The sequence below is a fragment of the Gambusia affinis genome, linkage group LG19 (genome assembly GCF_019740435.1).
Source record: "Gambusia affinis linkage group LG19, SWU_Gaff_1.0, whole genome shotgun sequence".
Lineage (NCBI taxonomy): Eukaryota > Metazoa > Chordata > Actinopteri > Cyprinodontiformes > Poeciliidae > Gambusia > Gambusia affinis.
The window spans coordinates 490,105-512,848 of NC_057886.1; the positions used below are offsets into that span (position 1 = coordinate 490,105).

Below are 22,744 nucleotides of genomic sequence, written 5' to 3' on the forward strand. Positions count from 1 at the left end.
TCACTTTAATTTTTTAGCTATTTTGTGGTTTTGTGTCTTTGTAGACACTCTCTTAACAGTTTAATTTGTGTTTTTAATGTTGTAAAGTGTCCTTGGATGTTTTAAAAGGTACTGACACATAAAATGCATTATTACTATTATCCATCCATCCATCCATCCATTTTCTGTACATCCTTGTCCCTAGTGGAGTCAGGAGGGGTGATGTTGTCTATATCCAGACTTTCTAGGGTGTGTTTTGCTTGATTATTAAACTGTCAGTGCCTGTTGTTTCCGTAATGTGTCGTCTGATAAAAGATTTGTTCCTTAGCTCGTCATTCTTGTGATGGCAGAGTGGATGAGCCTGTCTGGGGAGCTAGATTTCTTTTTTTCATTTAGCTCCACCCAGATACTTGGTAGCTGCTAGGAAAGACTGACAAGCAAGTTTTCACTCAGGTGAGTTAGTGTTTTGTGTAACAGACAAGAAAATGGTAGGTTTTTTTTTTCTGCTAAGTTCCTAATTGTTGAAAGGTCTTGCTAAATTCAGACGATTTTATTGTTTGATGTTTTTGTTCTCAGAAAAACTTGGACTGCTTCTATGAGAGGTGTTCCTTTTGAACTAGAGTGGAGGAGCTTGTTAGTTATCTAGATCAGCACAGGTGAGTTTCATTAGTAATTGAAACTTTTGATGGCTGAACTGTCTGCATATCTGTTGATACAACTATGAAGAATATTTAATAGACATCAAGGTAATAGAAGACCTCTTGTTCTGTGTCTTTACTATATTCTTTTTTTTCCCCTCAGGACTTCTGGGAATACTTAAATATCCTTGTTTCTTAATTAGTGAACCAAAGTGCTGATCTAATAACTTAACTTGGTGAGTAGATCCATTAAATTAACTCCTGTTGATTCCCAAAAACTTGAAACTTTTATACTGTTGTGAAACACCTAAGTTCAGGTGAGACTGAGAATATTCACCTAGGAACAGGGAAGATAAAATACAGTTCTGTAAAACAGCATTTTGCAATTACTTTGACAAGAACAGGAAAAATATTGGTACTTTCAAACTAGAGTTACAAAAAGTGAAGGGGGAGGGGTTGTATTCAAGTGGTTTTAAGGTAAATCAAGTAATATCCAAGGATAATGTTTATAAAATCTAAAAACATCACTAGAAAGTTATGTGGATTTATTTTTTTAATGTATTTTTACAAAATCCACATTTCCAAGCAAGTACATTGAAATTCACTTACATGCAGTGTATTTCCATCATTAATAAAATTGACATTTAAAGAATTCGCTATATCATAATGTAAGTATTATCAGATTCTGTCATAAAATTTGCACAAAAATGTTTTTTTAAGGTAGATTTCAAGTACTTTAAATTAATTTGAAACCTTTTTCTGTAATTCCAATGATTTTTGTGAGCCTTTTAAATTGGTGGTATTCTAACCTTTTATTTCAGAGCAGATTTATAGAGATTTTACTTAAACTTTTCTTTTTTAAATTTTCTTTAGATTCATTTATCAAATATTTTTGTTTCTCAGAAGTCTCCATAAAACAAGACGAGGTCCAAAGATATTTTCTCTGCTAATTTATCTTCATCAAATTAAACCGATGGACCATCAGGTGAGCAGCTCCCAGTCTGTCATCAGCTTTGAGAAATCTCCTGCCAGCACATTCAAACCCTCCCATTCACGGAATAACAGCACAGGTTCATCTAAATATTCAAAACAGGTGAGAAAAATAAATGTTTCCTTTGACTTGAACATATTTGATGAAAGACATGGAACCCAGAAACCTATCTTCTATTTTTGTTACAAATAAAAATCTTGCTCTAAGATTAATAAACGTCTTCTGTCCAAGTGACATTTATTTCAGAAGGCTTTATGAAGATGCCTTTTCCATTTATTCAGAGTACATATACTGTTTTAGAGAACATTGTTATTATTCTGGCTAACCTTGCAAACAAGCTGTATTGGTGATTTCTAAGTGTGCAGCCAAAGCTGTAGTCTGCCAACTTGTATCGTTTAGCATTTTTGCAGTTTTGCACAGTGGGAGTTTAGGGTAATTTTTCTATTATGTACACTTCTGGGAATACTGGTTGCTGTCTATATTTAATCTGGAGCATAGTCAATGTAACTTGGGAAAAGAATGGACTTTTCCCAAGCCATTACCAAACGGCTGGGTAATGGCTTCCATAAGCATGGGTAGGGATTTATTAGCACCATGCTTTCTGCTTACTCCCATAGTATAATGGAACCAGAGAGCATATACTTTACTTTTTTTTCCCCCATGACTGCAAATAGATGTAGTATATCCGACTTGCATGTTTATTTTGCATCTGGTGAGATTTAGTCACTTGAGCTGTTCACAACAGAAGTTCTGTAAGATATGATTTAAAAGGTCTCCAGAGCTAGAACATTTCCAAAGACTAAAGTGACACAATCAGCTGGTACTATTGATGGTATTGGTAGCAACAAACCTCAAAGTGCATCTTCCAAATTGTACTTGAAACAAAATTTTGACCCACAATCAATGCAAAGGTTCCACTTTTGTGAAATTCATCATTTCTTCACTCTAAATATTTTTCTCAGTCTCGTAACTGGGAGGTTATGGAAGAAGCTTGCTCTGTTCCTGGTTCCTCTCTGGACCTCAGCATCCCTGGGATCTGTGAGGGTTACCTGATGAAGAGAAGGAAGTACCCACTGAAAGGCTGGCACAAGGTAATCTCTCTACTGGTTCCAATGTGTGTATACAGCTCCTTTTAGTGTCATCTAAGAATATATTGCAATTAAGAAAGCTGAGCCAAATGCATTCAAAAGGGATCTTATTGTAATTTATCAAAATAGTAAAAATAAACAGGCTTTCTCAGCTCACAGTAGATATCTAAAGTGTCCATATCACAGGAATATTTTGTTTTAGAGGGTAAAAGTGCAGTGAGTTGGTTGCATATTTATGCACAGTCATAAAGTAAAACTTTGTTCAGTTTCTGCCATTTAGTGCATTTGTGTTCAGTTGCCAAAAATGCTAAGTCTAACTAACCTAAAATCAAGTTTGACACAATTTTTCTGGCATTCATGCATTTGCATCCTTCATGACGAAGCAGAGAAGTTGGAGGATTAAGTCAGACCAATGCTTTATTTATTCTGCGGGGGGAAAATGACAATGTTCTGCAGCTTCATGGAAACTTAGTTTGTAACTTTTGTGCTGCTCCAGGACCAAGATATGAAAAAATGATTTCTAAAAATGTTGTTGGTAATTTTATGACTTTATACAGCTTGATTTAAATTAGGTAAAACTTGCACATGCATATTTTGTATTTCATGGTAAAATACTTGTCTGACTAGATTCACAAAAGTCTCTAAGAAAATCATCTTTCTTACACTGACACAAAAAGAAAACATGCAAGAGGCTGAGCTGTACTTTTTTTTTTCTTGGAACACTGAAATTGCTAATCTCAATATTGTTCTGTTTCATTTCTCTCTTTCAGAGGTACTTCCTGTTGGAGCGGGGAGTTCTTAAATACTCCAAAACTCAACAAGATGTGAGTGAAAGCTCCTTGCACCACACTGAACCACAGCCATGAAATGCATTATTGTTTGCTTTTCAATTTACTGTAGTCTAGTGGAAAGAATGAGCAAATTTGTTCTTGTTTAAGATTCAAAAAGGAAAGCTCCATGGTTCTCTTGACATCAGCATGGCTGTTATGTCTGTGAATAAGAAGTCCAAACGAATAGACCTTGATGCTGGAGACAACCTTTATCATCTTAAGGTACCGAAACATTTGTAACTGAGATATCTAAATTACTAATAACATGCCCCTTTTAAAATGTTTCACCAAAATCTAAATGATTAGCATAGTTTTAAGCTAATCTGACATTAGTCACTCTCCTCAGGTTCTCTATATTTCTCTCGTTTTCCATGTTAGGCAAAGAGCAGTGATATCTTCTACATCTGGCTGACGAAGCTGGGTGCCCATCGTCTTTTTAGAAAAAATGAAGCAATGAGTGTCCATCGTGGAGTTCTTCATGCTCTCTCCTTGACCCAGAGTACCCTGCCAGTTGTGGGCACCATGACCCAACAAAGCCTGTCAACTGTGAGTATAAATTATTGCAAAATGTGATTGTCCCAAAAATAATTTACCATGGGTCATGCATTTAAATCAGTTGTTCAAATTGCATAGGTATTTTTTCTTCAGGAGTCAACCCTACATTTCTAATCCAACTGGATTTATTCAGTTTCAGAAGAACTGAATAAATCCCATCTGGGTTTAGGAGGTGAATGATTTCTTAAAGGATTCTTGTGTCTAATCATAGTGTTCTTTTTATAAACCTATTGCATTTTGTATTCAGCTTTTCTGATGGATTTGTATTATAATTCTTTGGTCTGGAAAAATTTTTACATTGGATTAAAGTTTTTGTTGCAATTTCTTTTTCTTAGTAGTCGCAGCAATTAAGTTCCAGTGTTTATTGTTTTTCAATACATTTATTTTATTCTCTTTATTTTGAGTTTAAAATTTCTATAAGGTCTTAAATATTTTAAAACATGATAAAGATTTTCTTCTTGGTGTTAAATGTTGTTTGGTTGCCCAGCCTCCTCACTACCCCAGCTCCACATCAGTAGAAGGTCCTGAGATCAGAATCACTGCTCCTCCTGCCTCGTATCCGGGGGTAACCAACAAAGTGTCTGCTTGGCTGCAGCAGACCCACAACATTGATGCAACTGCCAATGGTAAAAAAAACCTGTGTTTTACACCGTCATTAAGATGAATCCTCAGCAGTGAATTTAACGTGGCTTTATTCTTGTACTGGTTATTTTTAATCTTTTACCTTTCATACTTCACTCGCTGTAACCAGACCTGGCTCGGAGTCAAGCAGAACTGACAGAACTGGTTCAACTCGTACAGAGACTACACTGGCTCGAAGGAAGCGTCCCTATCACAAATACTGACCTAGAGATGCGCATCAGCATGCAGGTCAGTACCCTGATCACAACTTGTCAAATTTCCTGCAGTGGTGGTGTGATTGTTTTGTTTGTTTTTTACTGGAAAAAGGCTTTGTACCAATACATCTCAAAAAATTAGAACGTTGAATAAAAGTGCAATATTTCTTGCCAGTCATCTCTGAAAGTGAAAATCATTTTATCGAAATTCATCACACAGAATAAAATATTTCAAATTTATGTTTTGCAAATGTTGCTGTATAGGTAAAGATAACTTAAAATTTTGTGTCTCGGAAAATGAAAATGCCACATAAGATGGTATGTGGTATCAGGCTTCTGAAAAGTTCTGTACAATTCTATTCACTTCATACTCAGTGGGCCTCCTCTTGCATAAATTACTGCATCAAAGCAGCCTGTAGTTGTAATGGAGGCCCAGATTACTTTGATGGCTGCCTTCTGGACATCTGCCTTACTGGGTCTGGTATCTCTCATCTTCCTCCTAACAACCCCAGGATTATGTATGTGTGTACATCCCAATCTCTACATGCATGCAATAGTCTAGTGGAGAGCAGAGACTGAGATAAGATTGGTGCACAGCCTTTTAATTGGACAGAATCCATATTGCTTGCAATTGATATTCAAAACCTGAATAGAAAAGCTTCTAAGATGTATGTTATACATCTGTTTAAAATCATTTCCTTAATTGGTAAAGCTTTTGGCCAAATTAAACAGATAATGCAAAAATATTTTTTAAGATTGCTTGTCTTTTACTTCAATACTTAATTTTTTTTTTTCTTCTTGTAGATTCAATATTTTTGAGTAAAAGAAATGATTTGTAGTTTTTGTTTTCAAGAATCTCTTTCTAGAGAAACCCAAGAAGAAGTCAGGGAAGGTGGGTCACTCAAGAACTTTATCCCGTGTTGAAGCCATGGGTGGAATGGTAAGACTTTAGACATGCATGCTATCTGCAAGGAGGAATCATGAAACAGGAGACCTTTTCAGAACCAATATATTCATTTTATTTTTTTCTCCCATTTTAATAGATTCATTCTTTGTCCCTTCCCCTCTCCACACTTTCTTTTTCTTAAGAGACCTATTAACCAAGATTTTGTTTTTGTACTTCCATTTAGATTTCTACTGCTTCTAAAAACAGTTCATGTTCTTAAGGAAAATAAAACAAATATCCAATTATTTTCTGAGAAGAAGTTGATGTTTTTTGGTGTCTGTAAAATGAGCCATTTCTAAAACCTCCCAATTATGAAGTTATTTGGGTGGCGCTGTTCTGTTAGCTATAGCAACCACAGCCGAGCCCAGGAACTCACTGAGCAACCCAAGAGGAGCTCGGGCCGTTTTAGTCTGTTGGTTTTACTACTCCATGAGCTGCATAATGGCTGATGGAAAGACGAGTGTTTTGTTGTTGACTTACCAACCAGAAGCCAACTGACTGATGGTTGTGCAGGAGGTTCTACTACTTCTGCTTCCATGTTTATCTCGAGGTCTAGAATGTATTGTTGTACAAATGCACATCTGTCTGCAGCCATTTTCATGTGTATAAAGTGAGAGTGTGTAGGTTGAGTTGGGGGCGTGGTCAGCAGCAACACATTTGGAGTTAGTGACAAGAGGCCCTAACCCAACATGAGCTGTCCCTCTGATGTACATGATGTAATCTTCATTCCTGTCTTTTCCAGTACTTGTTTACTTCTGCACTCTGCTCTGTTAATCACACTGTCATCTGTAAACATCATAGTCCATGGAGACTCCTGTAGCTTAACGTTCCTGCAGCTTCATTGTCTGACTCATCAACTTTATTCCTCTACAGTTGCCACAGTTCTGCATGTTTCTCTTGTTCTTCAGAATTGGCACCAGAACACTTTTCCTCCATTCCTAAGGCATCTTTTCACTTAATAGCTAATCAAATGGTTATGTTATCAAGACCAACTGTCTTACCTCCCTTCAAAAAGAAGAGCCAAAAACTACACACATTAGCAATGCTTTACAGGCTTTTTAAATCAGTGTTGTTGCTTTGTAATGGTCTAATTGGTTAGTATTTGGTTTTTGTGTGTGCAATTGTGCTGGAATCTAGTTAAAATACAAAAAAAAAACACAACTTGGTATCATAGAATCTTCTAAAATACAAATTGGATGAAGAGAATTGAAGCTCTGCAAAATATGCTTTGCCTGTGGAAATTCACAAATATCTTCAAAACTAACTAATACTGAAACATTTAGAATAAATGGTGATGTTTAGAATACATCCTTACTCTGCCTCTTTTTGGTTTTTCTAGTTCACATCAAGCCACCTGAGTACAAACAATTCCAACATGGCTGCATCAGTCCAGTCCATTCCTGACTATGTTTACTCACAGCTGTCAAACCCTCAAGTAACCTCACCTGAGGCAAAGAAGCTCCACCAAGACATTTGTATGCTTTCTCAAAGGGGTAAGAGCTTTTACCTAACTTGTGTTGCATAATATGTACTTTTTAAAAAAATGTTCACTGTAACATTTACACTTGTTGCACATTCTAAAGAAGTTTGACTGGAGAACATGATTTATTCAAATAGAGCAACACATATATGCAGCTTGTTTTCATATTAATACTTAACTGAAAAAGGCTAGTGTGATTAAAATCTTGTGAATGTTTTGTTGTAGTATATGGTTCTCTGAAGTCCATTCATGAGGTTTTGACCATGGAAAGAGAGAGACTGAGACAGGTTTGGACTAACCCTGACCTGAGGCAGAACACGTCTCAGCAGCTGGCGACACTGTGCACCACATTGTCTGAGGTAACGGGCGCACACAAACGCAGAGCAGATGCATGCTGTCAAACATGGAAACAGGAAAAAATATTTATATATAGACAAGGAGGACTTGGCTTCCTTTGAGTTTTTGGGGTTGATATTATTAGCTGGGACTTCAAATAACCAGAAGTCCCAGCTTGCACCTGGATCCTTTCTACCCTACTGCTCGTTACATCAAAGTTTACAGGGTTCAGAACCAACCTAGCCAGTTCAGTAAAGAGAGCCAGGCAGACCGTCCTGCCATTCATCTCCAACAGGACTCTGCAGCACCCCTCCTTCCTGCCTCTTTACATGCCAACAGGTTTTTAATCGCACCTTTCAGGGAGACGCTCACCCAGGTTACCCTATGAGTCCCGTGGAGCTTTTCTACACCGACCCCACTCTGCCCTGCAGGAGGAGGATCTATAATAGTCTGAGTAGGAAAATGATTTTTTTTTTTTTTTTTTTCAAATCAAAAACCATAATTTCAGTACAACTGAAATTATTTTGTCCATCTTTAAATATATATATATATATATATATATAGTTTCAGTTGTACTGCTTGTGATAGCCACACAGTATTGACCCTAAAGACACAAAGGAAGCCAAGCCCTCCTCGTCTCTGGGAGGTTCTGTGTGAAACTGTTCAGCAGGTTTGTGCTGTTTCCAGGCAGAAACACACCTCTCCCTTTGTCAATTTTTTCTCTTCCCTTTCCTTGAACAGACATGACTGTGACACATTGAAATGGACTGCCCTCATTTTTCATGTACATGCTGCTGCATGTTGGAACCTTCCATTCTTTGTTGCTGTGACTATGGGTTTCTACTCTTTAACTTATCTGTGTATATGCAGTCAGGGAAAAGCGCATAATTTTAGTTATAATTTGACATGTCAGGACACAAAAAAGTTCTGGGTTTTAAAATGAAAATTGGGTACATGAAATGTACCCAAGTTGAATACAAAGAAGTATAACTGATTAGGTTTTGTACAGTTTACATTCGAAACTGTCCCCCTCACCCGTCCTGTTTTGTAAAATCTGTGATTTAGCAGGATGTGCTCTTCTTTTCCAGGGCTTTTTTTTGTTTGTTTGTTTTGGTATATCTGACTTCCAAATTAACACCCACTGCTGAAACTCCTTTGGAGTCTATTTAGTTATTGTTTCTTCTGTGTTTCCTTGACATTTTTCTGCCTGTGTGGGGGCTATGTCTCCATGACTTTGTGTCTATATGCATGTGCAGCTTGACATGCAGTCTCATCTGACCAAAGTCCATTCGGTTTCCCTGTCCTCTGGCTCTACTGAAGATTCCTTCTGCACTGTCTGTACTGATCAGGTTTGTACTGTATTTTGTTAGTCTTTAATTTTGGATTTGCTTCTACTATTTTCTATCTCAAAAATCTTTGCTGTGAAAATACCAGGTACACTTCTTTCTGAGAAGATATTGCTGCATACACATCACTACATTTATATGTATGTGAAAATTGTATAGAGCTGGTACAAATGCAACCAAGCAGCATGAAACCTCTTTCAGTGAAATGTGTCACTGAGACTCCTTATGCCAGTCTGACAACAAAACTGAAGTTATCAGTTTGGAGAAAATTGGAATTTTTTTCACAATTTAAATATTATAAAAAATTTAATTAGTCATTTCAGAAAGTGAAACTGAAATACTGTATAAATTAATTTCACATAGTGAAATATTTTGAGTCACTATTTCTTGGAAATTTGACTTGGAACTTGGCACCTGCCCACATAGCCAAAGGTACCAAAAGCTGATTTAGGGATGGTGATTTAGATGTTGTTGTTGTTGTTGTTGTTGTTGTTTTTGATTGGCCAACACCCTGAGCTAAACCCCTGTTGTAAGACTGGCATAATTACCAGCAGGAAAAATGGGGTTCCACATGCATGCTGAAAGGAGGCCCAACCAAGAATTAAGTCCATGGAGATAAACATGCATTCCTGCAGATATATATATATATATATATATTCCTCTTTTCTCCAGACAGGTCCACTCTTCATGTTCAGATTGGGACATCTGGGGGAGATTTTGTCAATTGAAATGTCTGAATTTTTATTGTTAGTCGGGATCAATAGACAAACCTCATTTAACTGGTATAATGCATAAAATATGCATCATCAAATGACTTTTCACCATTTGACAAGCACCTACAGCTGGTGTCTAGTGGGTGGTTCAGAGCAAACGGTGCCAAAGTGCTTGGCAGTTATGTAGTCAGACAAAACTATTCGTCAAAAAAAAAAGCACAAATGTGCCAGCGTTTTGTCTTCATACTATTTACCTTTAGTCTGTTGGAATGAATTTTTTTTTTTTTTTTTTTTTTTTATGGCCATTCATATTGGCTAATTCCACTGTAAATATTATCATTCATACTCGATATTCAAAACAATAAACCACAATATTCTACTAAAAGCATAACGGAAAACTGAATCAATCATTGCAATGTTCCACCAGATCAGCTTTAGGAGGAGATTGCAGTAAGGGACCTGGTTATCAGTAAGGGTGTGAATATTTCCAATGTCTCTGTAACTGATGTCGCCCTGTCGGATCACTTCGCTGTTATCTTTGAAAGTTCTTTATCCTTTAATCCACTTGGACAAACAGCAACCATCACAAAACATTCTCTCACTGAAAGCACAGCAGAAACATTTAATCAAATCTACTCGTCTTCCTCACCCTTAAGCTGTAATGACATAAATAAGTTGGTAAATGATTTTCAGTCTAAAGTTTCAGATATCATTGATTCCATTGCCCCAATTAAAATGAAGGTTGTGTCTGGTAAGAAGAAATCTCCATGGAGAAATGCACAAACAGTTCGATCTGCAAGACAACTCTGTCGTAGAGCAGAACAAAAATGGCGTAAAACTCAACTTCATGTTCATTATGACATCTATAAAGAAAAACTACGTTACTATCATTTAACACTCAAACATGCAAGACAGGCCTTCTTTGCAGATGTCATAAACAAAAACATTAACAATGCTCGAGCTTTATTTGCAACAGTTGACAGACTCACAAACCCTCCTATCACGTTACCACCTGAATTTCAGTCTATTGCTGCCTGCAACCAGTTTTCCAGTTTCTTTTCAGAGAAAATTCAAAAAATCAGAGGATTAATCTGCACATCCACTATAAAGTCAGTACTAACACTGTGCCCAAACAAAACAAATACAGGAAAAATGACCCAATTTCAACTACTTAATTATAAAACCCTAGAGGAAATTATAAGTCAACTCAGCTCCAGTTCCTGCTGTCTGGATGTTCTACCCACCCTCTCATCAGGCGTTTTCCCCCAGGCTTTGAAAACGGCAGTAATCAAACCACTGATAAAAAAAGAACAATCTAGACAAATCACTACTGCAGAATTACAGGCCGATCTCCAACCTCCCATTCATCAGCAAAGTTATTGAAAAAGTTGTGTGTAAACAGTTAAATAGCTTCCTAACGATAACCAACTGCTTTGACTCCTTCCAATCTGGTTCCCGGTCTCACCACAGCACAGAAACTGCCCTCGTAAAAGTGTTCAATGACATCCATATAAATACGGACTGTGGGAGTACCACAGTGCTGGTTCTGTTGGACCTCAGTGTTGACCATGACATATTACTGAATCGACTGGAGAGTTGGGTCGGACTCTCCGGTCCAGTGCTTAACTGGTTTGAATCGTACATAAAGAACAGGGATTTCTTTGTTTCAATTGAAAACTTCTCATCAAAGAGGTCAAAGGTCACATGTGGGGTACCCCAAGGTTCAATCCTAGGACCCTCTTATTCAATATCTATATGCTCCCACTAGCTCAGGTTATAACAGGAAATAATATCAGCTACCATAACTATGCAGATGACACACAGCTCTACATTACGATGTCACCAGGAGACTCAGAACCCATCCAATCACTGAACAGATGTTTAGAACAGCTAAATGTGTGGATGTGCCAAAACTTCCTCCAGCTGAACAAAAACAAAACTGAAGCTGTGCACTGACTCTAGATCGTTCCTCTTTAGGTCCAAAAATAATAACTTCAGTTATTACAACTGAAAACCAGCGATCAGGCCGAAACCTGGCAGTAGTGATGGACTCTGACTTGAACCTTCAGAGCCACGTAAAGACAGTCACAAAGACGGCCTTCTATCACCTGAAGAACATTTCCAGGATTAAAGGACATCACAATCACAGTTCATCCACAGAGTTACTTTCCTGGTCCATGTTGTCTGATATCAGCCAGGCCACTGCATCACTTCAAACACACTTTCCTAAGTTGTCTTGTATTCATGTTCATGACAACACTGGATAAATGGTTTTATTGGAAAATTTTAACTTTTAAGTTGTTTCTCCACCATTAGCACACTGAGCAGCATTGATTGATGGGGCTAAGCTCCTCCTCCTGGCTCTGATTGGTTGTTTTTGGTTGGACCTGTGCATTTCTTCAGAAAGTCATGGCAGCACAGAGGGAAGGTAGAAAAGATTGATCTATTCACTGACATATTTGTTAAAACAGTCCCAATGTAATATGGGACAACTAATCAAAGAAACATTTTTATAAAAAGTTGCATACTGCAGCTTTAATTGAACAAAGTATAACTGGGCCTAGTGGGTTTTTTTCTTAGAAAACTAAAGTGACCATATTTTGGCTGTTTTCTGTGAGCCAGAATCACTAAAATACCAAATGAGTATTTGAGATGTTTCACTCTTTGAAATGAAAGCGTTTAATGTTTTATTTTTTTGAAATGAATGCCAAATTTAAATAGATTAATTACAATGTCTTTTAGATGTAAAGATTTAACCTTTTTAAGTATGTCTTGACTCTTTAAAGACACTCATCAAATAGCCAGAAAATTATTATTATTATTTGGGGTTTTTTAGAACTTTTATCCTTTTATAGCATTGAAACAAAAGAAAATGGTCATATAGTTTGACATTTGATACTGTAAACTTATCAATGTTGGCTCACAACAATGTGAATTATATAAGGAAAAACAAATCTTGCCTATAACATTTAGAGCGTATAGAACACTTGTGTAGTTTTTCTCCTAGTTTTTTTTTGTTTTCTTTTACCACCAACTTCTTACCATTTGTTTCACATTGTAACAGGCATCAAAATAGTTTCTGTCCTTGCTCAGATGTATCTTCCATTTTTTTACTGTAGATGTGTGAAAAGTGATTGTCAGTCCAGTTCTTATTTACATGCCGAGTTTGCCTCTTGAGAGAGAATGATCACTTTCCAGACTACAACGGCAGCCTGTAGAAGACCAAGCTGCAGTCTCCTCTGGAGAGGAAAGTGGTTTACCACACTTGATTTTGACCTTTTCTACTTTGTAGAAGTACCAGTTAAAGCTTTTTGTGTTGTAGCTTCAGCTAAACTCTTCTTTGCGGTTTCAAGTATTGATGATGGTTACTGTAACAGTATGTCACCAGATGTATTTCTACCATCTTTGGGATCTGAAGCTGAAATGAAAAGTGCAGATCGCTTATCAAGGAGATTGACACCTCCCATGAACTCATGTGTCAAGAATGGCTTGTCTGGGAACCATTTTTATGAGTTTTGGAGTTGATGGAAGACTGCACCATGAGGGATGGAAAAGAATTAAAGTGAAAGAGGGACAATGAATCAGAACAACAACATAATTGTCCACAGGTTCAGTGCCAACAAATGAGGAAATAAGGTTCACTGCTGGTTACACCAACTCACAATGTTCTCCAATTCCCTGGAGAATATTGTCCAAACTGTTTGAACAAATTTATTCATGGTTCTCTGTGCCTTCCTCCACACTGGCAATGACATCAACATATAGAGCTTGATATTGACTTTTTCCACATTTTTTTTTTCTTTTCATATTGGTCTTCACTGATTCATTTCTGTGTCCAGTCATTGTTGGGACCTCAACTACAATATTGGTCTGAACTACACTTTGATCCAGATAGTCTTGGTGATACTATCTGAAATTCCTTCGTCATGCATTGTTAGGAGAGTCCAGTCCTCATCATCTTCTCTTAACTACTATATGTAGCTTGAATTGCCTTGCATTATTGTTTACATTATTATTGTTGTTTTCAAAGTATTTTCTTTCTTTCTGTTCTTTGTCTAGTATAAAATGGACATAAATTACTAGTCAAGATTATGGTTTTAGAGTAGCTATTATGAAAGACCCCAGTTTATTTTGACATGACATTTAATAATTATTGATTAAACATAAAACTTGTGGCTGAATTGTAACTGGCATGAAATGGATTACTTTATGAAAATGTTACATTACTGTTCAGTGATGAAGCACCTTAAATACCTGCAGTACCAAATATGATGCATATATTTTAACATGACTTACTTAGGAATGTATTTATTATATTCCAGGTAATTGTGCATTGTCTCCAAATATAAAACATTAATTCAAAAAAGTGAATAACAATGTATATATTATTCTTACCATAACTCCTCTAAAAATGGCAAAGACTTTCCTGGTAATAAAATTTGTGACCAGTCTCATGGGAGCAGACATTTTGAAAAGAGTAAAACTGCTCTACCGCCTAATAGGTACAAACCTTAGATTTCACTGGAAGCCATAAAAATGGTCCAACCCATTCTTAATGTTAACCCTACATATTATATTTACTACACACGTTTTTATGGCCTCTCCCTCTTCATCCCCCACAACCTAAGTGAAAACCTTAGATTAGGCACATATATTTTGTGTTTTATTTACTTGAAGAAAAAATAACAGGTTTTTGTGAAATGCAATTCACTCAAAGAAAGACTAACTTGCCTGATTGCAGAAATCTAATCCTTCTAGTTCCCTCCCACCACATCACTTGTTTTAACTACAGAAGAAAAAGTTACATCCACTTAATGTCAAGTGATTTTATTTTGTTCATAGAAATCATAGTGATAATCATCAGTCCAACAGTTTTCATTGAAATTTGAATTGAAATAAAATGGTGATCTTTCCTACAGAGGACACCGTCTATGGCTCGTCACAGTCGTCGTGCTCCCTCAGTGGCAGAATCTACAGCAGAATATTTTGATGCCAGTGAGGTGATAATGTGTGAGACCTCCTCAGAGGCAGAAGCGTCAGATGAGTCAGGATTGAGCGACATCACTACTACCAGCAACTCTGAGCCTGAAGAAGGTCACTGTAAGTTTCTTTATTTCCCCCCACTCTCTTCTCTAACAAATGCTACTGTTACCATCTATAGCTATGTTATAGCTAATCTATAGATGAGAATAGAACCACAGTATAATATCCCCTCCCTTTAATTTGTTTTCTTCCCTTTGTAGCTGCTGCCACTCTAAACTACAGAGAAAGTCTAAAGACAGCAACTGACAAACCTAGTCTGGTGCCGTCAGATACAGGTAATGAGATGACTTCTGTTGCTGTGGTTACAGCTGGCTCATGATCCATAAAATATGAAACTAAGACCTAAATGTGACTAAATTGGTTGTAAAGGAACTTGATGCAAAGTTTTCAGCAATCCCAATGTAAGGCAGGAAAATCTGCATTTGTCACGATTCCTATTTTATTCCCAAAAGATATGGATGCAACAGCAGTTTGACTCACTTTTTAATATAATATTTCTGTAACCTTAATTTCTATCATATTAAAATGTTTCTTTGTTATAAACATAGCAAAAGTTTGCTTAATGCTTCGTTGCTGACAACCTGCAGAGGATTCCGGATGTTAATCCAACATGTCAGCCTCTTCTTAACGAGTCCATGATGCAGGTAGTGTTTGACAAGGGACAAAAACGTAAAAAAAATAAATAAAAAAAATATGTTGGAAACCAAAAAGGGGGCAGTGTTTTCAGAACATCAAATATTAGACAAAAAGAACACTAAAAAGTGTGCAGCTGTTAAATGGAGCTTTTAATGGAAGGAAAAAAATCTAAACCTGTTTGGGCCAACCTTACCAGCAGCAACTGCTGTCAAGTTTTTGTCTCTTCCAGCTGTTGAGCAATTTTGCTCCACACATCTTTGCAGAATTACTGTAATTTGACATTGGAGCGTTTTCAAGCACAAAAGGCTTTTTCTTTTTTCTTTTTTTTTTTTTTAAGGTCATGCTACAGCATGGAATATGCAGAGCAACTTTTCCTTATGTCCACTATAAATGCCCAGTAAAACTAGATGTCATTCCACTCACTTTGCAAGTTCACATTGTTGATACTGATGGTGGAAAAAACTGAAAAGTGAGTAGTAGTGCCTAATTTACTAATATCAACCTTTGGGCAAAAGTGAAACTGGACTGATTTTGTAGGTGATTGTGCTGAATTGTCCTGGTTCCAGCAATGCTCAGGCTTTAAGGGTTAAATTAGTATTTGACAACTAATCAGTGTTCAAAGAAAAAACAAACAATGGAAATGTATGCTAAACCTGAAAAAACACACAGCAATACTGATTTAGCAACACATGTGACCTTGTTTTTAAGGGTCAAACTTTGCTCTTTCCAAGTTGATCAATGTTACGATAGAAACGAGCTTCATCGTCCGTCTTCATCGGTGGCTGGCTCATTGAATTTTGTTTTATCACGCCAAAAACATAATTTCACTCTTGCGTCAAAGTTTTATGGTCATAATCTGTGTCCATCTCTTGTCCATGTGTAACAGAAAAAGCCGAAAACAGTCAAGAATCCCTGTCTCTTGGTCACATTATTTTTGGAAATCCCACAGATATTGATGGTTTTAGGAATGTCTCCTTTATGAGGCATTTTGTATGTCTGTATGGACTAATAATAATATTAAAATGCCTAATAATTTATTTCTAGAATATTTGTTTAGGAACAGTAAGGTTTTATAAATATCTGCTACTGTGCATTGCTTTTATTCAGATTATCATATATAGATTTTTTTTTTTTTTTAACGACAAATCTTCATTAGCTTACTCTTACATTGTCTAAATTAATCAGCTTACTGTTTTTTAAATCATACCACGATTGTGCAATGTATGACAGCATTTAATAAATATTACTTTATTGTGACAATTAGTTTAAGTTAACAATTAGAAGGAGTTTTGGTTTCGAAATGGTCTTAGGTTGGCCTCAGCCTTGGAGGGTGGGGTCCTGATCCGAACCCATTTTGACTCTCTGCAGTTGTCTTGACAAGGGAGGGGCAATCACTCTTTTCACACCGGGTAAAGGAGGCTTTTATTTTTCTCCTTTTAAAAATTGGCACATTGTCTCTTGAGCGTTTCAGAAATAAATCAAAGACAACACATGTAAACACACAAAAAAAAAACGGTTTTAAATGAAACACACCACTACATGGCCATAATTTAGAACTCTATATTTTTGTGGTTTTCGCCAAGCAAAACTGTGAGGTCTGAAAAATTATCTTCACAGTAGACATATCAAAATGCTTAAAATACTTTCATTTTAATTTTTGGTTGAAAAATTGAAATACAAAATAGTGAGATATTTGTGTGTTCGCTGACAAATGGAAAACGGGTTTTAATCTAAAGTCTTTCTAAATAGGATGTGTGCTCACAGCACTTTGAATATAGATACATATTCAAATGTCATCTACAGATAAAATTACCTTACAGAAAATTCTCTCTATTTTGGAGATGAAGTTCAGTTAAATTCTTTGAAATTTCTTGTTTCTGCCAAGTAATGCAGCAATTGTAATTTCAATTTCAAAGCAGAAGTGCATTTAGAGCATGCAAATGTGAATACAGAAATGTCTTTGCTACCTGGGAAAAACATCTGGCCTTGGAATTACCTGAATGCACATGTACTTTACAATTGTTACAAAATATTCTTACCTGTCAGTAGATGGTGCAAAAATGTCCATACCTTTAATTGTTTAAACTGTTATGGTTTTGATTATTACACAGCTACTTAGTTTGTACATTTGGTACAAATAAGTTATTCATTGCAAAAATTTTGCTTTTATTTTCAGATAAAATAAAAATACAGACCAACTTTCAGGTAAAATTTTACTATCACAGTTGATCCCTAGCAACAAAAGTAATTAGACTTAATTCATACTTAAAATACATTTTCACAGTTTACAATAGATTTTCTGTCTGAAAACAAAGTAACTTTTTGGAAAACTCCCCAAATTTGGCTCAATCTTGCATGAAATTAGTTTTGTCTCATTAGAAATGGCTCCACAAATTCAAAACGCCTTCCTCAACTGGCTGCCTTTATTATAGAGGTATGAAATTTGTAGAACTTCCCCAGACCTATGTATTGTTTCATATGAACTACTACTGAAGTAACACTAAACAATTGAAAATAATGAAACTGCTGCTTTTGGATAGAAGCAAAAGCAGCAAAGTCATGAGAAAGTTTAACCTGTTGCATCCATTCAGCTATTAATCTTAATACCATGACTGTCAATATAACTGAACCTTTTTTCTCCCAAATTGTTGGACCTCCAATTACATTTTTCTTTTTGAGTAGCCCTTTGTAAGTCACTGGCTACCTGCTATTCCTGTCTTCCAACATTCCAGGGCGTCGCACCACTCTCCCTTCCCCCTGCGCAGACAACAGTCACATTGGCATCATGACCATCCTGTACAATAACATTGGCACGGACCTGTCCAGAGTGTCGATGCCAGTGGCTCTTAATGAGCCGCTGTCTTTGCTTCAAAGACTTAGTGAAGAGCTAGAATACTCTGAGCTGCTGGACATTGCCAATAATACTGATGACCCATATCAAAGAATGGTGAGTTTAGTTTTCCTTGATTCATGAAAGCAAACAATAGTCTATTGATGATTAATAGCTCTAAATGTTCGTAGGTGTATGTGGCAGCATTTTCCATTTCTGGGTATGCCTGGGCATCTTGGAGAAATCGCTACAAACCATTCAACCCCATCCTTGGAGAAACCTACGAGAATCACAGGGAAGACAGGGGATTCTACTACATCAGTGAACAAGTAATAATCAGTAAAGTGATAATTGACTTATTGTCTCTTTAAGAAAAGATTAAAATGCTGCTTTTTATATTTTGTTAGGTTAGCCATCATCCGCCAATCTCAGCATGCCATGCAGAGTCAGAAAATTTCACTTTCTGGCAAGGTAGGTATATTTATCCTAAAAAAAAAAAAAAAAAAGTTTGTTTACTTAATATGTCAGGAGCTGTATTTATTGTGTGTCTGTTCATAGATCAGAGATGGAAAAACAAGTTTTGGGGAAAGTCGCTGGAGATAATCTCCTCTGGTCTGGTCAACGTTACGCTCCCAAAGTGAGTCACAGCCGATCAGAAATTTGAAACCAACAAGTGAGTCATGTAGGGTCACTTTAGTTAGTCAAACAAACAGGTAGAAAACAGGACAGGTGATGAATGCAAGTGGAAGTTCTGTAGTTCTGCCATTTGAAACGGCTAGGCATATATTTGAGTTTGTAAAGTTCAGTTTTAGAACAAAGCATTAAAAGGTTTGTAACATTCTGGTGTGAATACAAAATTGGTTAATAAAGATCTTGATCATTTTTATTGATGGTTTAGCACCACAATACATTAAAGATCTGCTGCTGTTGTATCAACCTTCCAGACCTCTCAGGTCTTCTGGTTCTGGTTCTGCTCTGCATCCCCAGAACCAGAAGACCTAACGAGGAGAAGCAGCATTTAGCATCTATGCACCAAAAATCTGGAACAAACTTCCAGAAAATTGTAAAACAGTTGAGATTTTAAGGAAGTCAGTGTTTCAGCTAAGAACCCACTTGTTTAGAGTTGTATTTGAAACGTAATCAATTGTAAATTTATTGACGGAATCTGACTTGATATTGTGCTTTTAATGTTGATTCCATGTTGCATTGTGTTTTTGTGTTTGATTTGATGTAAAGCACTTTGATTGATAGTGGTGAGCCGACAAGGAGAGCCACATCTAGCAAACTTTATTTGTATAGCACATTTCAGCAGCAAGGCATATCAATCAATCAGAGGAGAGAGTAGCTTTCCATACGCTCATGGGTCGAATATCCTCTCTGGTCATTCAGGAAAAAAAACCTAATTCACAGGCAACTGCTGTGTGAATTTTACTTGAAGGCTTTTCTGAAAGAAACAAAAGGTCTTGTCACAAGACAAGGAAATGGTGTGTGTGTGTGTGTGTGTGTGTGTGTGTGTGGTGGGGGGGTTGAGATAAGGGGCCACAGCAGAAGATGGCTGACCTCTCATTGTAGCTCATCACCATTATTTTTGGGGGGTTTTATGCCAGGTTTTGATAAAATCTTGGCTCAAGTCTGAGCTCATATGATGAAAATGTTTGACTTAGCAGGTAAGGAGGAAGACATGAGGGACTCTGAAACTTTGATTAAAGCTGCCTGCACTTTTAAACCTAATGGATCCTCAGTGCAGCATCTTGGTATTGGATGCACATTTTGGGGGAAATGTACATGAAGTCAAAAATGTTGTAGGAATATCAATGACAACCAAATTAAATGCACATAGGTATGGGGATCACTATGAGTGGAATAAGGCCGTCACCTGCATCCACAATGTACTGAGCCAACAGCGCTGGTTGGAGCATTATGGGGAGGTGGTCATCAGAAACACAAAGAGTGATGAGTGCACCTGCAAGATGACCTTTGTCAAGGCAAGATGTTGTCATGTATGCACATTTCTGTTTCCTGTAACTGACTCTATCTGTGATTTATCAGATTTCTCTTTCTTCTTGTTCCTTTAGTCTCGGTATTGGAGCTCAGAGAACAGTAAGAATGAGATCCAGGGAGTTGTTCTGGACCGGGCTGGAGAGGTGGTTCATCGTTTTGGAGGCTTCTGGCATGAAGGCATTTTCTGTGACACTATGGCCACACCAACATGCATCTGGAAACCTAGTGAGAACCAAGTGTTTGCAATAAAGTCCTGAAGATGTGGTGAAAGTATATTAGAGCTATAAAGAGATATTTAGACACCTTTCTGCTTAGTGCTTCTTTCAAGATTGTGTTTGAACTTAACACATTTTCATTTATCAAAATTCTTAAACATTCTACAATGTTTTTTTGTGTGTTTTTGTCCAGATGTGCAGCCTGATGACCACGTCCAGTACTATGGTTTCTCACGCTATGCCAGAGAACTAAATGAAATGACTGCAGACTTGGAAGTCATCCTCCCCCCTACAGACACACGCTTCCGCCCAGACCAGAAGTAACCAACAAGCAACTTTTATATTTAATTTTAAAATATATATTAAGTTCTTTTCTGCAGTTTGACAACCTCCATTCCACTCATTGTCATATAGGCTCTTGGAGGAGGGGAAAGTGGCTGAGGCAGATAAAAAGAAAGATCAGGTGGAAGAAAAGCAAAGGCAGAGGAGGAAGGAAATGGCCAAGAGAGGAGAGGAACACATCCCGAGGTTCTTCAGGTTAGAAACTAAACTTCTAATTTATAATCATTCAAGTTTAGTTTGTTTAATTACAATCATTTGGTACTAGTTGATGTTTTATTTTTCTCTGTTCATTAATGACAGTCTTCAAGGCTGCAGATTAGGTCTGAACTCTGATGTCTAAATTACATTTGTTTAAGATGGGGAAAAGGGCAGCAGCTGGCAGGTTGTAACTAGATTTTAAGCACTTTTTCAAAATCTAAAGATTTGGCTCATATTAGGCCCTGGCACAAAACATCCATATTAGAATGCATGGATTATTCATATTTTACAATGCTCAGGCCTAAGAAACGGAGAAAAAAATTGCAAAAAACATAATTTAAATTAATGGTTTTAACAACCTGTTTCATAAGCTAAGACCCAGAAATAAAAGTAGTAATAAGAATTTGGAGTAGCCCCATTTAAAAAAAATAAATAAAAATTGCAATACTTTCTTGAGATTAAACTGACACCTCAGTCTACCATCAGAAGGATGTAGAAAACATCTATGGGTAAATATTCGCATCATGATGCAACTTTCTTAACATCTTCAGTTTTTGGATCCGAGAGTAAAGGTTTTTTTCTTTCATGTCAAAAACGCAAAGTCATCAGGGAATTTTATCATTTTAACTGCAATGAATTTCCAAAATTGACGTTGTATTAAAATCTTTGTTTGTTTTCCAGAAATGTGCTTGATGAGGCTGGCAGAGAGGTGTGGCTATACAACGGAACTTACTGGAAGATTCGCCAAGATCCAGGTTTTTCAAAGACTCAAAATCTAAACTTGTGGTAGATGTGTGAAGCTGGCCTGAATCCCATGGGACATGATGTAAATCCAGTGAGGCACATCACTGTGTTTGTCTACAGAGGCTCAAAGACTGTGTCTTCCCTCTATTACATTTGGAATCAGGATAGTATGATTGTTTAGAGAAACATGAATGAATCTTTTGTATAAAAATTAGAGGGGAGATGCAACAATGAAACCAATTAACCAAATTATCTTTTGTTTGAACCATCTATATAGGAGCATTGTTTTCACTAAACTTGTCTCCATCTTTATGTCTGATCTTAATTGTATTGAACACATTTTACTTTCAAGTTTAATACAATTAACATGTCTAGGACAGGATAGTTTGTGCTGTAGCGTAACTATTTTTCTCTTTCAAGCTGCACAGTGGATTCTGCAAATATATACAAGGGTGACATGTTATATTTTATTCTATTTGGTTGTGGAATTGTGATCTTTTTGTTATAATTTGGGTTATGTTGTGCATATTCAAGCCTTATTAATTCTAGTATTTCAGTGAATTCAAGTAAAGAACTATTTGCTTAAAGCTGCAACAGCTAAGTTAAAGAGCAAATGTGTTGCAAAGAAAAAAACCTAAAAAATATCTGCTTGTGTGTTTTTCACTTTGTATTTTGGGTTATTTGTTTATTTTGGATGAATAATAAAAACAATCCTATAATCTTATCTGTTTTGCCTTTCTGTGAGCTTTGAAGTGTCTTTCAGTCTGGGTTTGGGTCAAATACTATTTGAGTCACTGAAGACTCAAGTAACTTTGCATATTTTGAAAAATTATACTGCAAATTATGTTTATTCCTCCCTCATCAAGAACCAACTAAAGTCAAATACGTTGCCTGTAGGGATCTTTAATGTCCACCAGGTGTCAGTATTCAGTAAAAGTATCAATCCAGTTTTGCTATGGGTGGAAACGCCTCATTTACCCATCACTAAAGTAGATGG

At 36.6% G+C, this 22,744-nt stretch overlaps 1 protein-coding gene across 10 annotated transcripts; it reads left to right on the forward strand.

Moving 5' to 3' along the window:
- Positions 1-319: 319 nt before the first annotated feature.
- Positions 320-22,479, forward strand: LOC122821245 (oxysterol-binding protein-related protein 6-like). 10 transcript variants are annotated; one of them, XM_044098992.1, is made up of 25 exons: positions 320-432; positions 556-635; positions 781-853; positions 1,521-1,710; positions 2,571-2,699; positions 3,467-3,520; positions 3,635-3,748; positions 3,905-4,072; positions 4,569-4,707; positions 4,833-4,951; positions 5,771-5,857; positions 7,203-7,356; positions 7,569-7,702; positions 8,936-9,028; positions 14,658-14,838; positions 14,982-15,056; positions 18,150-18,364; positions 18,439-18,576; positions 18,655-18,718; positions 18,806-18,884; positions 20,088-20,232; positions 20,323-20,473; positions 20,657-20,783; positions 20,878-21,000; positions 21,685-22,479. In XM_044098992.1, the coding sequence occupies exons 4-25, from the start codon at positions 1,591-1,593 to the stop codon at positions 21,791-21,793; spliced, it is 2,718 nt and encodes a 905-aa protein (XP_043954927.1). In that variant the 5' UTR covers positions 320-432; positions 556-635; positions 781-853; positions 1,521-1,590; the 3' UTR covers positions 21,794-22,479. The 10 variants fall into 10 exon arrangements, with proteins under 10 accessions (XP_043954927.1, XP_043954930.1, XP_043954932.1 ...); XM_044098995.1 differs by having other exon boundaries at positions 346-432; positions 1,524-1,710; XM_044098997.1 differs by having other exon boundaries at positions 346-432; positions 1,524-1,710; positions 5,771-5,809.
- Positions 22,480-22,744: the final 265 nt, after the last annotated feature.

Bases quoted from the DNA above. Each gene is read 5' to 3' on its own strand.
- LOC122821245 (XM_044098992.1), top strand. From the start codon at position 1,591: ATGGACCATCAGGTGAGCAGCTCCCAGTCTGTCATCAGCTTTGAGAAA. The intron at 4,073-4,568 runs GTGAGTATAAAT...TTGGTTGCCCAG, and splicing joins CCCAACAAAGCCTGTCAACT to CCTCCTCACTACCCCAGCTC. The intron at 21,001-21,684 runs GTTAGAAACTAA...TTTGTTTTCCAG, and splicing joins CACATCCCGAGGTTCTTCAG to AAATGTGCTTGATGAGGCTG.